Source organism: Artemia sp. Qi Xiang Cuo, chromosome 17 (assembly GCF_049724085.1).
Source record: "Artemia sp. Qi Xiang Cuo chromosome 17, ASM4972408v1, whole genome shotgun sequence".
Lineage (NCBI taxonomy): Eukaryota > Metazoa > Arthropoda > Branchiopoda > Anostraca > Artemiidae > Artemia > Artemia sp. Qi Xiang Cuo.
This window is the reverse complement of record NC_142810.1, coordinates 25,662,173-25,680,008: the sequence shown is the minus strand read 5'-3', so window position 1 is coordinate 25,680,008 and position 17,836 is coordinate 25,662,173. Positions and strand designations below refer to the sequence as shown.

General features: G+C 36.6%; 1 protein-coding gene across 2 annotated transcripts; it reads right to left on the bottom strand.

Moving 5' to 3' along the window:
* Nucleotides 1-2,698: 2,698 nt before the first annotated feature.
* Nucleotides 2,699-17,443, bottom strand: LOC148942047 (uncharacterized). Of its 2 annotated transcripts, none has more exons than XM_089103363.1 (2): nucleotides 17,344-17,443; nucleotides 2,699-5,155 (listed from the first exon to the last, which is right to left on the bottom strand). In XM_089103363.1, the coding sequence occupies exon 2, from the start codon at nucleotides 5,153-5,155 to the stop codon at nucleotides 3,509-3,511; it is 1,647 nt and encodes a 548-aa protein (XP_088959489.1). In that variant the 5' UTR covers nucleotides 17,344-17,443; the 3' UTR covers nucleotides 2,699-3,508. The 2 variants fall into 2 exon arrangements, with proteins under 2 accessions (XP_088959489.1, XP_088959488.1); XM_089103362.1 differs by having other exon boundaries at nucleotides 17,247-17,358.
* Between the last annotated feature and the right edge of the window lie 393 nt (nucleotides 17,444-17,836).

Below are 17,836 nucleotides of genomic sequence, written 5' to 3'. Positions count from 1 at the left end.
AGCTGATGTCAAAGATTTCTCCTCCTCTTGACCCATATTAGTACGGATGCTTGAAAGGAAGCAGCACAACTTTTTACTTAGTGAGAATGTACCACCTTGTTGTCGAGTGGATTGATCGAGGAAGTACGATTTTCGACCTTCTCCTAGTGGATTTACCGAAAATCCTTTGACCTTGTTCGTCATTTCATAGCTGTGATAAATCTACATGCGATGTGTGAACGCAAGCATATTCTCCTTTTAGTGATTGATTTTTTTTGAAGACCGTTTCCAGTGCGTCTACAACCTTTTACCTAGAGACACCAACTCCGAATGGGTTGAGCTCACGTGTGGTGCTTCACAAGGCACGAAAATTGCAGCGCTGTTGTTTTTAGTAGTTACAAACTTTGTCCTTTCTGACTTTGAGGACAGGTTTAAGTATGTAGACGACTTGTCAGTTCTTCTAAAATATTTCATTGAAAACTCAGAGGCAGTTCTCCAATTCAGTGATGCAATAATGAGTAACTTTAAAGACCAATGGTACTATCACAGACCATTGTAAAAAAGGATTTTGGGAAAAGCCAAAATCCTTCACTTTAATCCTCTTAAGAGGGACTTTGTCAGTCCTTCTCCACCGTATCCTTGTGTATCTTCGGCTGTAATTCTCGGTGTCACATTTAGCGTTGACTGCTCTTATAGTACTCATGTTGATATAATTACTATAAAGGCAAATGGTGCGATGCGTACCCTTATCTTGCTACGTCGTTTCGGTTTTTCTGTGTCCCAGCTTAAGACGTCTTATCTTACATACATCCGACCAATTCTTGAGTATGCTTGCCCTGTATGGGGTCTTTAAGCCAACAACACAATTTACCTAGGCGATCAACTTGAGTCACTACAAAAAAGAGCTTTTAAAGTTATTCTTTTAGATGCATATGTAAGTTATGAATCGGTATTATCTGTCTTGGAACTACCGGCCCTTCACGAACGTCGTTTGGGTTTGATCTGCAAAGTTGGCCAATTTCTTCTTAGCAGTGAAAACATAGAGATATACTACCACCAGTTACGAAGAATAAAATAAACACAAGGTCAGCGAGACTGGAATTGCCTACTCCAAGAACAAACCATTTCACCAACTCGTTCGTTCCTTTTTACATGTCAGTGTCTAATAAGTTATAGTCTCGTTTTTTTCCTTTTTCTTGTTTTCGCTGTAAGTACTTGCGCCATTTAGTTGAAATTTTTATTCTGAACTATGATTGCTTGTATGAATAAAACTTTTCCATATAATCTCTTGAAAAAAAAATCTTAACGGCTGTGTTTCGAATAATTATTAGGTAAAGCGAAATATAATATTGATTTTAAATGAACCAGTTTTTAACTTCTATCACAGAATAATGGGCTGAGAATTTGAGCCTGGGAATAAAAAGTTTTTTTTTTATTTTCAGTTGATTAGTTTTAAACAATGCGTGTTTAAATGCTTAATTAAACACTTTAATTAAGTTTGTTTCATGACCCCGTTCCTTTACAGGCTATGGAGACTTTATGGGGATTAGTGATTTTATTTATTGAACGATTTTTGTTTCTTGCTTGAATTATATCTTATCTTATCTATCTATGCAAGTTTTGTCCTCCAAATAGGCTGCATGAAAATAGAAGCAGATAAACTGCCTAACAATGTTTTGTTAATATTGAACTTACTTTCATAAGGTAAATTTACGCTAAAACTGAGGCTGTGTTGAGCTTTAAGTCAGCTCATAAAATGACCAACTTGATGCAAATGTTACAAAAAAAAACAAGAAAGAGGGCTGTTGTAAATTGTGAGCTTAACCCACCTCATAAACATACCTGGATTTACCAATAGGGCCACTATGCTCGGGCCTAGGGCTACAAAATGCCAGGGGGCGCAATAAATCATCATTGAGTGTTTATTTCTTAACAAAAACAGGGCCAATGTTATTTATCGTCAAACTGCCTGGTAGGCTCTGCTACCATGCAGCCTATTCACAGAAAAGTAATTTTAAAACAACACAGGAATTCCGTCGCCACATATAAACTGTCAGATTTCTCCCAAGAATGGCAGATGAGAGTTCGGTATTACCCCTCTCTTTTCTCTTTATTGCTTTTGGCTCATCAGTTGCGTTCTGTTCAGTGCTACCACTATCTTCAAATTTTCGGGGATATCCCCGAAAATCTCTCAAAAACGGAGCGGCATAAACGCTTGGGCAAAAGAGCGTCTAAGCTTTAAATCTAAATATATACATTCTAACTTGTGACTTATCTACGGTTGGTTTCAAGCATAAAGGACATAGCTGACGTTTTTACATTTCTGAGACAATTGCCAAGTTGGCTAAACTGCTCTCAGAGGGAGGATCACCAGGGCGATTTGCGTTAAATAATACTTTAACCATTCTGATCTAGGTGAGTCTGCTGATCATCTCCTTTGAAAGTGATTAGCAAACGATTTTGGAAAGAACCTCATAATTTGGGATGTGCCAGATTTTATCTTTAGGTTTGATTGTGGCGATGAGTTACCATGCATTTCGAGTCACTACTCACTTAATCGTTAATGACTATTTTGATCAATATTTAACCTCAAATCATTTTCAACCTAAATAAGGCGTTCATATGCATAATTGATATGTTATGATATTTGTCCTTACATTAATAGATCTCTGTCCGTTCCCTAGTTTTAATCAGTCCAGTTCAATAGAAGAAATATGAATTGAAACTGAGGGATATATTTTTGACGACGACATGACAAAGGTAATGAGAATAATTGAAACAATAAATAAAAGCAATGAAAACACACAAGCTTGAAAGCTTGTTACTAATTATTCAACAGATAAAACTCTGTGGAACATTAAAAACAACAACAACAAAAATATTTGTTTCTTCTTAAACCTCGTCCTACATTTTTAAACTAGTTATAAACGACCGGTCTTATTTTCTGGGAACAAAATTGTGAAAAAGACGAAAACTTACGGGAAGACTTTGCATATCTACTTTGTGATATTTCCAAGAATCGGAAGATATCTCTAAAGCTGAAAATTGGTTTTGATACCTCTTTTTAAATTCTATGCTTATTTAACTAATAAACCCTTGTTAAGAATTTGATAAAGGTTAGTTTTCAGCAGTGTCACTTTTAGAAATATTTGTATCTCACAGCAATACATCATAATCAACATTGGTTTGTTCTTTAGAATTCTCAGCTAGGACGTTGGTTTGAGTGTAAAGCTTTCCAATGTGATCAGATGACAAATAAATTACTGCTTCGCATAAAAAAAATTGTATTTCTCTGTTATTCAAACCAAGGTTCGAATAAGAATTTTTTTGCAACGATGGAAACATTTTGGATAAAATATTTACGGTCAGATTTTCACTCGGTTAGCTCTAGAGGTAAACTCTTTCTTATTAACATCAGACAAATTATATTCGTGTTTTTAATTAGGATGAGACAAGTGCTTAGAAAACACAAAAAAAATCATCCTAGAAAGAATATGTTCTAATCTGTTGCACTTATACGTAAAATGAATCACATTACATAGAGATAAGAAGGATCTATAGCTATCCCACAATGATTAATACCACGTCTGATGTAACCATAGCCCTGCATTCCCCAGGATTCTCCCCAGTGGTTTCTTATTATCCATACTGGCATATTCTTAATAACTGTGTACCCTACAATCAGCACAGAGTGGTCAAGAGGCTTTCCATTGCACGAAAAGTCGTCAAAAACGCCTTCTTTATACCCATCAAATAAAATAGAATTTGCTGATATTGCGGCAGCAACAGGACCAATGTTCGTTACAGCCTCTAGAAGGTATCGTTCGTCATTTGTAGGTAAATACACGTTGATCATTTTAACTGGGATCGATTTACAGGAGTTATTTCTGCACTGTCCTGCTAGGCTTGTCACACCAGACATATATGGGTAAGTTGGGCCAGTACAGAATGATTTAGAATCTTCAATATACCTCCAGGAGCCATATTCCTGGCCTCCAGAGCAGCCATTGTCATAACGACTGCAATCTATAATTTGCTGCTCACTTCCAAGAACTAGATTTCCTGTTTTTAAACAATGATAGTACTCTATGGCTGCTACTGCTGTAAAAGCATATGCTGAAGCACAAGCTCCTTGGCTTTTTATGGGTGGCATGCAGTTACTCTTACGGTAGTCTAAGGTCATTGTTCTTGACCTAGATTCTTCATTGAGACTCTCGTCTTGTGAATCTGTAGGATTTTCATCTTGTGAGTCTTCAATAGCTCTAGACTGAATTGCAGATACTGGCGTTGTTGTATCGCTGTTGTTCAAAAATCCGTTTTGAATAGTTTGTTGGCTATCTTGATCTGTGGAGCCACTTTGGATTGTAACTGAATGTGTTGTAGCCATTGCAGGTTTAATGAAAGTTGTGTTTTTATTTCCAACGTAACTACTTGTCACTTTATTATTAGAAACCAGGTAGTCACTGGTAGAAAATTCAGTTTCATTAGCTTGAGTCTCATTAAATATATTTCTTTCATCAGAAACCTCTTTTTCAGCATCACTGCTAAAGATTTGCTCTGATACTTCAGTTTTATCACTTGTACCTTCATAGCTTCTTTCGACTGTTAATATCCATTCTGCAATATGAGACTCTTTCTTTTTTACAGGAGGTGCACTGGAAGACACCGCCCCAAGGTTGGATTTTAAATCTGACAAAGATTCTTGTTTTGCTGACGCCGATAATGGAAGTCTATAAGAATGGGTAAAGAATAATGGTTCTATGGATGAGGCCTTAGTAGCAGTTGAAATTTTATCTGAATTGGAAGCTTCATTCCTTAGTGTCGTGGGATTTCTTGCAGCCGTTACTGTTTGTGCATCAACGTTATTTTTATTCCAACTTGGGGATTTGTTTGCATCTTGACTTTGGCGTTTGAAGAAAAGACTTTTCTCTCTTTCAGTCATGTCTGCAAAGTACCCTTCTGCAACCTTGAACGAAGCGAAACCGGAAGCATATTTGTCGTTATGCAAGTCCAAAATTTTTATATTGTTTTCCCATATGCTTCTCCTATGGATCTCTTCAATATCATTTTGGTATAGCTTTCCATGCAAGGTCTTGTAATCCTCCCATCTGTGGTCCAAATCTTTGTCGGCAGATAGACATACAATGATAGCGCTGAGAATCACAAACTCAAACATCTGAAAATAGAGACAAATACAGCACTTATTTCGTAAGTTCCTCTTCATATGAAATAAACAAATAGCAGTGAAAAAGGAATGGGAAAGTGAAGATGTAATTTTAATGGAGTGTTTGGGATAAACACAAGGCTCAACATTTTTTATACTATACTTTTCGCATGCTGATCAATGGGTCCGCGTAGCGCAGGTACCAATCTACTGCTTTTCTTCCTTCAGCCGTGTCCCCCCCCCAGATTTGTTTAGGTGACCATTTGGAGCTGAGCTTACAGAGTCATACCATTGATCCTCGTTCCGAAAAGCTATACAAGAACCCGATCCCCCTATCCCCAGGATGTCAGGTCTAGCGTGCTAATCAATCGGCGAGAACGGCTTTTCAAACAATTCAATTTAAAAACTAGCCTCCTGGGTTTCTCTTAAATTTTACCAGAAATCCTACAATAAATTTTCTTTCTAATTAAATTTCTACACCAAGAGTTCACGCATTAAATAATAGGCTATTATCAAATGAAATAGTGCGTCGAAATTTTTGTTTATATTCCTGGCTTTGTAGAACTATTTGCTTCAGAAGCCTCTGGCACAACTAATTTTTGTATGAAGTATGTCTCAGGTAATTTTATACTTTTAATTAACTGTTCTAAATTGCTGGGCCATTTCAGAAAATGATTCATGATTGAAATAATAACATATTAATGAATAAAATTATCGGCCATTACTATTTATTATTGAGACTTCCATTTCTTTTTTTACCGTTATGCTCGCAGATACTTCCACATGCCTGTTGCTTCAAAATTAAAAACTGAATTAGAGAATAAAGGTTTACAAGAAAGTTTACCTATATCCTGTAGGGTTTAAAAATTTAATAATAACTAATAATAACTGACACTCAAGTCTGTGAGTGTCTGTTCTGTCTTTGTAGGGTAAACTTAGAAAGGTTAGATTTTTTTTACTTTGTCTTCTTTTTTTTTTTTTTTTTTTTTTTTTTTTTTTTTTTTTTTGTTTAGTACTGAGGACGACTTGGTGGAGGTCCTTGCCGAAATATTTGCTTATATTTTTTCTTCTTCATGGTTCGCCACTGGCTGATAAAATCCTCGTTTTTTCACCCTTTTTGATTTTATTTTTCATTTTGTTAGTTTCTTTCCTCTCTGAGTTTCATTTGTCATGTATAGCCAATGTGGTCTAAGAATGTATTTACAAAAAAAAAAAATAAATAATAATAATACATTATACAAACATCGATCTTTACTATAAAAATGTCAAGCCTATGACTTTCGACTATTAAAAAGGGCACTAGGCCTTTCAATTTCCAATCGAATGAGCCCTTTTTGAAACGACAAAACTTCTTCTGAACACCTTATATGCCCCCAGGGCAAAACTTACAACCCTTGCTCTTAGGGCTGGGAGGTTTGGATTCTCAAAAACCTAATTTCCAGAACTTTATACTACGTTGAACAAAATAGCTATCTGAAAATATTGATTGGATGGGTTTGGAGGAATGGTGGGCGTGAGAGGGAGGTTAGTTACCCTCCAATCACTTTCGACTATTAAAAAGGGCACTAGCCCTCTCAATTTGCAATTGAATGAGCCCCTTTTGAAGTTTTACGACAACTCTATCAAAAAAACCTTATGACCCTCAGGGTATAACTTACAACATTTTCCCTCGGTCTCTGGGGGGTTTATCATCTTTAAATACATAATTTTCCAGAAATTTCAACTACGTTGAACAAAATGGCTAAGTCTAAACTATGATTGAATGTTTTTGGGGAAATGGTGGACGTGAGAGGCGGGTTAATTAATATCCACTCACTTTTGACTATTAAAAAGGGCAATTTCCAATCAAATGAGCCTTTTTGAAATTTCTACAACAAATTTCTATATAAACCTTATATGCCCCCAGGGCATAACTTACAACCCTCGCACTGGGGGCTCTGAGGGGTTACCGTCCTAAAGACCAAATTTCCAGAACTTTCAATTACTTTGAACAAAATAGATATCTCAAATTTTGATTGGGTGTGTTTGGGAAAATGGTGGGCGTGAGAGGGCGTGAGAGGCCCTTTCAATTTCCAATTGAATGAGCCCTTTTGAAGTTTCTACGACAACACTTTCAATGAAAACCTTATATGCCCCCCAGGGCATAACTTAAAACCCTTGCCCTGAGGGCTCTGATGAAGTTATCATCTTAAAACACCTAATTTCCAGAACTATCGACTATGTTGAACAAAATGGTTATCTCAAAATTTTTATTGGATGTGTTTGGGGAAATAGTGGGTATGAGAGGGGGGTTAGCTGCCCTTCAGTCGCTTTTGACTATTAAAAGGGCACTAGCCCCTTCAATTTCTAATTGAATGAGCCCTTTTTGAAGTTTCTACAAGATCGCTTTCTATAAAAACCGTATATGCCTCCAAATCATAACTTACAACCCTTGCCCTAAGGGCTGTGGGGGGAGGGGTTGTCATCCTTAAAGACCTTGTTCCAAAACTTTCAACTAAGTTGAATCAAATGGCTTTCTAAAAATTTTGATTGGATGGGTTTGGGGAAAAGGTGGGCGTGAGAGGGGGTTAATTGGCCTCAAATCACTTTCGAGACTATTAAAAAGGGCTCTAGCCCTTTGAATTTCCAATCGAATGAGCCTTTTTCAGGTTTCTACGACAAAGATTTTAATAAAAGCTTATTTGCCACCAGGGCATAACTTATAACCCTTGTCCTGAAGACCGTGGGGGGGGGGCGTGTCCTGCTCAAAGGTATAATTTCCTGAACTTGAAACTGCGTGAAACAAAACGGCTCTCTCAAAATTTTGTTTGGACGTGTTTGGGGAAATGGTGGGCGTTCAAGGGGTGTTAGTTGCCTTCCAGTCACTTACGACTATTAAAAAGGGCACTAGCCATTTTAAATTCCAATCGAATCAGCTCTTTTTGAAGTTTTTACGACAACGCGCTCTATAAAAACCTTATATGCTCCCAGGGCATAACTTATAATCCTAGCCCTGAGGGATGTGGGGGGAGGGGTTGTCATCCTCAAAGACCTAATTTCCAGAACTTTCAACAACGTTGAACAAAATAGCCATCTTAAAATTTTGATTGGATGTGTTTGGGGAAAAGGTGGGTGTGAGAGGGGGGTTAGTTGCCCTCCAATCACTTTTGGCTATTAAAAAGGGCACTAGCCTTTTGAATTTCCAATCGAATGAGCCTTTTTTGAAGTTTCTACGACAACGCTTTCTATAAAGACCCTTATATTCCCTTGGGCATAACTTAAAACCCTTGCCCTGAGGGCTGTGGGGAAGTGTCCTCCTCAAAAATATAATTTCTATCTGGAAATCAACTCCGCTGAACAAAATGGCTATCTCAAAATTTGGATTCGATGTGTTTCGGGAAATGGTGGGCATGGAAGGGGTGTTAGTTGCCTTCCAATCACTTCCGATTATTAAAAAGGACACAAACCACTCCGATTTCCAATTGAATGAGCCCTTTTCGATGTTTCTACGACAACCTCTTCGATACGAAGTACCCTGGTCTAAAGGAAAAAAAAAAAAAATAATACATTGTGCCAACATTGTTCTTATATGCCCCCTGGGCATGACTTAAAACCTTCGCCCTGAGGGTTGTGGGGGAGTGACCTCCTCAAAAACATATTTTTTATCTGAAAATCAACTACGCTGAACAAAATGGCTATCTCAAAATTTTGATTGGATATGAGCTTGGAAGGGGTGTTAGTTGCCTTCCAATCACTTTCGACTATTAAAAAGGGCACAAGCCACTCTAATTTCCAATCGAATGAGCACTTTTCGAAGTTTCTACTGCAACTCCTTCAATATGAATTGCCCTGGTATGGAAAAAGAAGAAGAAAACTAAAAAATAATAATACATTGTGCCAACATCGTTTTTTACTTAGGCAGCGCGATTGCGCTGCCTATTATCATTACCTGAAACGGTGAAATTCTCTGATCTTTGTCACTATATGCACTGTTTAACAAAAAAGGATGTAAGCACACCATAAAGTACTCTGGCTTCAAGTTTAAATATCTAGTTTTGTTTTGAAGACTCTAACATTTAATACGGAACCAGGTTGGGTACACGATATGGTGGCACCTTTATTCACCCTTACTAATACACTTAGCAAACACAATTTAGTTTTCAATAGAATCCGTTTTCTTGTAACAAACTTTCAAATTTCGATTAAGAGATAATATTCTTGTTCCTTTTGTTTTTCTTGCATTTTTGTCATGTTTCAAATTTTTCTTAAAAACTAATATTTCCTTGGATTTTCAGTTGAACTTGAGAGAAATTTTTATCGGAGAGTTTCTCAGGCATATATTTTTTTTATTTTGAAGGATAAGTCCTTTCGTCAAATATATTGTTGTGTACTTGCCTAACTAGAATCAAACAGTTCGTGGTAACGAACTGTAGGGAGGAGCGACGTGGCTATAATAACCAAATTTTTACAACATAGATTTTTTATATCAATACACATATAAAAAGAATCGGCTATGTTTATTTATTTGTTTGTTAGTTTATTTCTTTTCTTTCCCCCGGGTGTAACCGTTTCAAAACTATGGCCCTAGAAGATCGGCCGAGGGTGCATTAGAGTGGAAATTAAAAGTTCTAGTGCCCTTTTTAAGTGACTAAAAAGACTGGAGGGCAGCTAGCAACTTCTCATCCCCCTCAGAACCCCTCCATCAAAGTTGTTTGATTATAATTTTGAGATAGCTGTTTTTTAAGCATATTCCAGAGGTTTAATAACTATGCTTTTGGTGATGAAATGACCCTCGGTAATCCCTGGAGAAAGGGGTGAAATCTGTGAAATTATTGTCCACATATAGTATTCGTATTTAATATGCATAGCTCATAGCTTTGTAGTACAGCATTTGCCTGTATATCGACAGCTTACCGGTTTAAAAACCAGTTAATCTCTATTTTTGTCTGAAAAATTAAAGATGAGGTGATATTTTGGAAAATTTTCCAAGGAGGGGGATTTTCGACTTTACGTGAGAAGAGGTTTACTTTGAGGAATTTTCTATAGGGGAAGAAATTTTCCGCGGAGGAAAGCTTGATTTCCTTGCTTTATTTGAAAAATGATCAGAAACTAAATAATGGAAAACAATTTTTCCAACTGAAATTAAGGAGCAATATTAAGACTTAAAACGAACCCCCTCCTCAATACCTCCCTCTTTACGCTTTGACTTTTTGTCCCAATCCTTTAAGAAGGACTCCTTAAACACAAGGGGCGTTAAATTAGAATTCTATTAAAAGTAATGAAGAACTTTAGTGTGAAGAGCGAGGTATTGAGGAGGGAACAACCCCCTAATATACGAAATAATAAGTATGCATAGGCCAGGCTTGCAACAGTAGTGATTAGACCTATTATGTTTGAAAAGAAAATTAAGTTGGCTATCAAATGTTATATTTCTTTAATTTGTATCTAATTTATGTCATATAAACAACAAGGCCTAGGCTATTCTTCAAAGAAGAAATTTGCACTTAACTGAAAAAATATAAATGTTTTTACTTTTATAACTTTAATAAATCAAATAATATTAACATTTTGATTACTAAACATCAGTATGTGTATATTTAACTGACAATGCACATTCATTTGTGTTTTTTCAGTAAAGTGCAAGTTTTGTTCTGGCCTTGGGAAGGCATAGGGGTTTATCGCCCAACTTATGTTAATTTCTGCTCGTTTTGAGTTTGACTCGTTTAATTATTGTAATTTTTGCTCGTTTTGGGTTTCACTTATTTATCAATGCTGATTTGTGGTAGTTTCATGCTTGGTAGATTATTTGATTTTAGTTTTGCTCATTTTTTGTTTAATGGAGTTCTTTACTTTTCTTTTAAAAACTTATTTTGTGGATTTTTTTTTTAATTAACTTCTGTTCGTTTTATATCGACATAGTCTTTTCAGGGAAAGAGAAAATAATACTTTAATTCTTTTTGTTTTTTAAGACTTTATAGTTCGGCCTGCTATTTGTATGCCGGAGAAAAATTTTCAATAATTTTTAACAGCATACACCTTTTAAAAATCTGGACACAAATAGTACTGTTTAATTTAGTTTCATAACTCCTCTAGTTGACCTGTAATGGAAAACTTGATACCGTTCGCAAAAAAAATCTGTTTACTTTCTTTGATACACTTACGCTATTTGGATTTGGTTGAATTTTAAGAGCAGAAGTAGCCCCGAACGTTTGAACATAATACACTCAGTCGTTCTTGGGATACTGCTGAGATGCCTTATTGTGAATTAGCATTATCACAGTGCATTTTGATTTAATCTTAAGTCAACATTAGTTTTTAAACATATAAAAATTGGATTTGATGAAGACTAAAATATATTCTATAAATATTATACAACAACTTTCTATATAAACCTTATATGCCCCAAGGGCATAACTTACAACCCCTTCACTGAGGGGGTTATCATCCTAAAAGACCTAATTTTCAGAACTTTCAACTACGTTGAACAAAATGGATATTTCAAAATTTTGATTGGATGTGTTTGGGAAAATGGTGGGCGTGGGAGGGGCGTTAGTCACTATCCAATCACTTTCAACTATTAGAAGAGGCACTAGCCCTTTCAATTTCCAATTGAATGAGCCATTTTGAAGTTTCAACGACAAAGATTTCAATAAAAACCTTATATGCCCCCAGGGCATAACTTGTAATCCTTGCCCTGAGGGTTGTGGGTGAGTGTCTTCCTTAAAAATATGTTTTCTATCTGGAAATCAACTACCCTGAACAAAATGGCTATCTTAAAATTTTTATTGGATGTGTTTGGGGGAATGAAGGGGGGGGGGGGGGGGCTAGTTGCCCTCCAATCACTTTCGACTATTAAAAAGGGCACTGGCCCTTTTAATTTCCAGTCGAATGAGCTTTTATTGAAGTTTCTACGACAACGCCTTCTTTAAGAACCTTATATACCCCTAGTGCATAACCCTTGCCCTGAGGGATGTGGGGGAGTGTCCTCCTCAAAAACATATTTTCTATCTGGAAATCAACTACGCTGAACAAAATGACTATCTCAAAATTTTGATTGGATATGTTTTTGGGGGAATGAAGAGCGTGAGGGGGGGGGGGCTAATTGCACTCAAATCACTTTTGACTATTAAATAGGGTACTAGCCCTCTTAATTTCCAATCGAATGAGCCTGTTTTGAAGTTTCTAGGACAACGCCTTCTATAAAAACCTTATAAGCCCCAAGGGCATAACTTAAAACCCTTGCCCTGAGGGTTGTGGGGGACTGTCCTCCTCAAAAACATATTTTCTATCTGGTAATCAACTACGCTGAATGAAATGGCTATCTAAAAATTTTGTTTGGATGTGTTGGGGGGATTGATGGGCGTGGGGGGGGGGCTAGTACTATTAAAAAAGTTACTAGCCCTTTGAATTTCCAATCGACTGAGCCTTTCTTGAAGTTTCTACGACAACGCCTTCTATAAAAGCCTTATATACCCCCAGGGCATAACTTAAAACCCTTGCCCCGAGGGTTGTAGGGAAGTGTCCTCCTCAAAAACATATTTTATATCTGGAAATCAACTACGCTGGACAAAATGGCTCTCTCAAAATTTTTATTGGAGGTGTGTGGGGGAATGATGGGAGCAGGGGGGGGCTAGTTGCCCTCCAATCACTTTCGACTATTAAAACGGGCACTAGCCCTTTGAATTTCCAATCGAATGAGCCTTTTTTTAAGCTTCTACGACAACGCCTTCTATAAAAACCTTATGTGCCCCCAGGGCATAACTTAAAACCCTTGCCCCGAGGGCTGTGGGGAAGTTTCCTCCTCAAAAACATATTTTCTATGTGGAAATAAACTCTGCTGAACAAAATGTCTATCTAAAATTTTTTATTGTATGTATTGGGGGTACGTTGGGGGGTGGGGGGGGGGGCTAGTTGCCCTTCAATCACTTTCGAATATTAAAATGGGCACTAGCCCTTTGAATTTCCAATCGAATGAGCCTTTTTTGAAGTTTCTACGACAACACCTTCTATAAAAACTTTATATGCTCCCAGGGCATAACTTAAAACCCTTGCCCCGTGAGTTTTGGGGGAGTGTCCTCCTCAAAAACATATTTTCTATCCGGAAATCAACTCCGCTAAACAAAATGGCTATCACAAACTTTTGAGGGGACGTATTGGGGGGAATGCTGGGCGTGGGGGGGGGGCTAGTTGCCCTCCAATCACTTTCGACTATTAAAAAGGGTACTAGCCAGTCCAATTTCCAATGGAATGAGCCCTTTTCGAAGTTTCTACGACGACTCCTTCGATACGAAGTGCCCGGGTATGGAGAAAAAAAAACAACACATTGTGCCCACATCGTTCTTTACTTAGGCAGCGCTAGTGCGCTGCCTATGATATAAATCACACTCGAGAAGTGAAATTTGGTGAAAATAAAATATGATGAAAATAGAATACTTTATTAGAAAAATCGTTAAGCTCATTTGTGAATTATTAAATTGGGAGTTTCGGCGTCGGCTGACCGTCTCAAAGACAAAACAAAATTCATTATTAACGTGATTCTTGACCTAGTTCATTTTAGTTCATCATTAACGTGATTCTTGAGGGCACCGGTTAGTTTACTTTGACTAGTGATATAATATAGTGTCTCACCATGGATGCTCAAGAGTCATTTTAGATTGTTGGAAGGGCTACATCACAACAGAGCTGGAGCAAGCAGGTATCACTCATTTGGAAGTAAACCCCAGGTCGAACCAGAAACCAGCGCCTCTACCCAAAAAGTAGAGAGAATGTGGGGGTCCGCAAAGTGGAGGAACAAACGGCACAAAGGTACATCCCGCCATCATTTACATTCATACTTAGTAGAGTACATGTGGCGGGTGGCAGTAAAGGCAGAAGGCCAAGTTCATTTTAGCGCAATTCTTGAGGACATGTCTGTGTTCTGGGAGCATATTTCCAAGTTGTGATTTTCGCCAATAAAATATTCTATTTTCATCATATTATTTTTGTCATTAGGTTAAATAGGCTTAGTTTGGTTAAAATAGGTTTAATTAGGTTACGTACAAAGGCACCGGCAGAAAATTTTTAAGGGGGGGGACAAACGCTAAAATATCAGTGGTGGATGGGTGACAGGGAATATATTTCAGGATTTTCTATTCGTACGAATAAGTTTATTTTTAAATACTTTTCGGAAAAAAACTCAAATAAAAAGAGCTATTAAATCGCATGCAAAATGAAACAAAATACAGAAAATTTTAAACGACAAGGATTCCTGGCAAAGAGGTCAATTTATTTAATCAATAATATTTTTAATTATTATGTATTTAATCTTAGAAGAAAATCACACTCAAACCAAAATTATAGAAAGATTTATTGCTACCGTAGATTATAACAGATGTAGACTTGTCTTTATGCAATTTCCTACGCCTTAGAAAAGTTTACAGAAAGATTAGAGATACTCAAAAATCATCCTGCCTGCATAGATACCACGTTTTGATTTTATAACAGCCATGTAAAATGCACCTCTTTCATAACAGGATAATTCTCCCTCCCTAGAACTTAAATCCCATATATTCAGACATCAAGAAAATTGAATATCAAAAGAAAAACTAAATTTAAACCTACTATCCAGCTGTCAAATTAACCCTCTTTCTTTTTATTGTCCTATTCAAATGATAAAATGAACAGGTTAAGAAAAAATTTCGTCACAATAAAATCTTATCAAATATTTTGTGATAAAAAAAAAATGGAAAAAAAAGTGACTTGGACCAGCTTTGGATTCACCAAAACTATAAATGGAATTCTCATGACAATTGCTACACGGGCAGCATTGGCTTTTTTATACTGATTCTAAATACATAAAATTCTTTCAGTTTATTGTTCCCCACCCGAAAGCAAAAATCTGAGAATATTTGCCTGATTTTTGAAAAAAGGGGAAACACCCCCAAAAAAGCAAGCGATCGTATTGAAAATCCTTTTATTAGATACATCATATCATAGAATCCTACACGATAAATAAAAGTTCAAATAGGGATAAAATCCTTTTAATAGACAGTGATGATAGAAATTCACAAAAATACCAGATATTTCGGTCACATATACAGTGACCGTCATCAGTAGTAAATCTACTGATGACGGTCTACGATTATCTAACGGTCTTATGATTATCTACGTCAGAATCCTACACCATAGAGGTTTCAAGTTCCAATTTTCCAAATGTGGAATTCCGCATTCTTTTTTTCCAGAAGAAACATCGTCGATGTATGTTTATTTGTTTTTTTTTTCACAGGGTGATAGTATCAAATCGAAAGTCCAGGATAATTGGGAGGGAGCTCATTCGAACGTGAATTTAAAGCTCTTTTTTAAGTGACCATACAGATTGGGCCAGGGGAAAGTCTTATTTTCTTGCTATTTTAGGACACCAAAATACGAATTTACCCAGGAGAGGACGAATTTGCAATCAATTTAAAATTTTTAGAAGCTAATTGATTTAAAAGTATCAATAACTATGTTTTAGGCTTCCCAGTTGCAAAGGAAGTAATGCCACACGTGGCAGTACTGGATTCAACCAAGTTGAGTCGCTTTATTTGTAATGAAAATAGGCTACATTTGGTGATTTGTAATTACGTATCAGCTATAATTAGGGGGGGAGTCATTGTTTAGGTGGGGGCAGGGTAGATTCCTAAAAAAGTGAATTTTAAAGGACCAACTGCTTCCTCTTCATGAGGCTTCAGGTAAATATTGAAAGAGGTAGGGGGATTAGGAATTAATTAAATTGTTTTTCTATTCAGCTAATATGTTACATTCCCGTATCTACCAGCACAGAGGAGGAAAATGCAAGGCGGGTCATCTTCAGCCCCGCCAGGAAATTTCTTTGGGATGGCAAATACTGCTAGGAACTTAGTTTTCAGCAATTTTAAATGGCGTTATTTGTTTTCTATTTATACGAAGTAGCCTACTTTAAAGTACCTTACTTTAGTTGAAAAACCTTACTATTTAAAGTACCTTACTATTTGTTTAATTAAATTTCATGAAACTGTAAAGTTTTATGAACACAATACTTTTAGTAACACAGAAAAAACGATCAATATTTCATGATCTCTGTTTGGATTTTGAGTGGCAATCAAACAGTTCATGGTAAGGAACTGTAAGTAAGAAGCGACCCGGCTCAATAGTAACCGAAACTCTAAAAAACAGAATTTTGATACCAATAGATATATCAAAAGAATTGGCTTATCATGCTGATTCTAAATATATCGGTTTCATTTAGTTTATTTTTATCGATCAAAAGCTATGAGACTGAGGAAATTTGCCTGATTTCTGAAAAAAAGAAGAAAGACCCCCTCGAAGTCATAGAATTTTTATGAAAATCACACCATCAGATTCTGCTGGAGTTTTCTGTTCGTATTCAAAGTTCTCTCATCATTGTTCTATATGGCAGAAAGATGGCGTCTTTCAAACTTAGTGCTAACATCAGTGAGCCGTAAGATCTTAGAACAAAGATGAGTTAAAAGGACGGAAATCTTTGAAGAAAGGTGTGAGATCCAGATGTACGATCTTAGTGCAAAAGAACGGGCCTAATCATCATTGCTCTCAGACCACTGATCAGAGCAAAATGATGAAAGGCGTTTGCAAAAGAACGCCATAAGATGTAAGATGTTAGTGCTAAGATTTCACTTCTAATGGCAGATGCACATTGCCATTCTGCAACGTAAGCTACTTAACGCGAGAATTGTAAATGGTCAATGAATGGTCAGCTAAAAGTAATCCACCAATTGGATTCCAACCTACATTCATACAGATCTTAAGTGAAACAATGAGAACAGAATGAAAAACCAGTGTGAATTCGGCATAAGCGTTCTCTGTAAAAAAAAATGTAAGATCTTAGCACAAACATGAGTAAAAGAACGGCCCTTATGTTGAAAATCGTTGAAACAAGGATTTCTATTTTACAAGGTTTCACTTTTATAACTTACAAATTTTTAAAGGTCATCAAAGGTGAGTACCCTCTAGAGGGAGGAGTGGAGGTGGGTACTTCAAAACACTTTCCCGGGATATACTTTAACCTGTAGCCCTATCCCTAAAAGTTTAGTTTTCCTAACTTAACCCCTTTCCAAGATAGCCAAAATTAGATAAAGTAGAATTTTACCTTTTTTCCTTTTTATGCAAGTTTGAAATGCAGGATTGTCGTTAAATCGCTCGCTTAATAAGGAACTTGTACCATAAGTAAAAGAAACGGCTCTTACCAGGTCCTATGCTAGCTATCCCTTGTTTTGTTTAAAACTAAATTATGACCTTGGATTTATGGTATATTGCAAAGAAATTCGTAAACAGGGTGAGTGCATGATGCAACCTGAGATGCAGCTAATGAATTATTCATACCGTTAATGGTCAGCACCTTTTGAGGTTGATAGACGGGTTGTTTATTATCGAAAAGGCCTTCTAGCTGTAGCAGAAAAAGAGAAAATAAACAATGATACAGTGCCTACAATATAGGCTAAAAAGAAAGAGTTGTGAACTAGGTTACTTTGTCCACATTATTGCTATATTAAATAAAAAAAAGCAAGTTTTTTCAACTGAAAGTAAGGAGCAACATTAAAAATTAAAACGCGTAGAAATTATTCCGTAGCCTATATGGAGCGGGTTGCCTCCTCCTCAACACCTCGCTCTTTACGCTAAAGTTTTTTAGTACTTTTGAAAAAGCTTCTCATTGTTCTAATTAAACGAACATAGCGTTTC

Excerpts from the sequence above, each read along its gene's own strand:
- LOC148942047 (XM_089103363.1), bottom strand. The coding sequence starts at position 5,155 with ATGTTTGAGTTTGTGATTCTCAGCGCTATCATTGTATGTCTATCTGCC.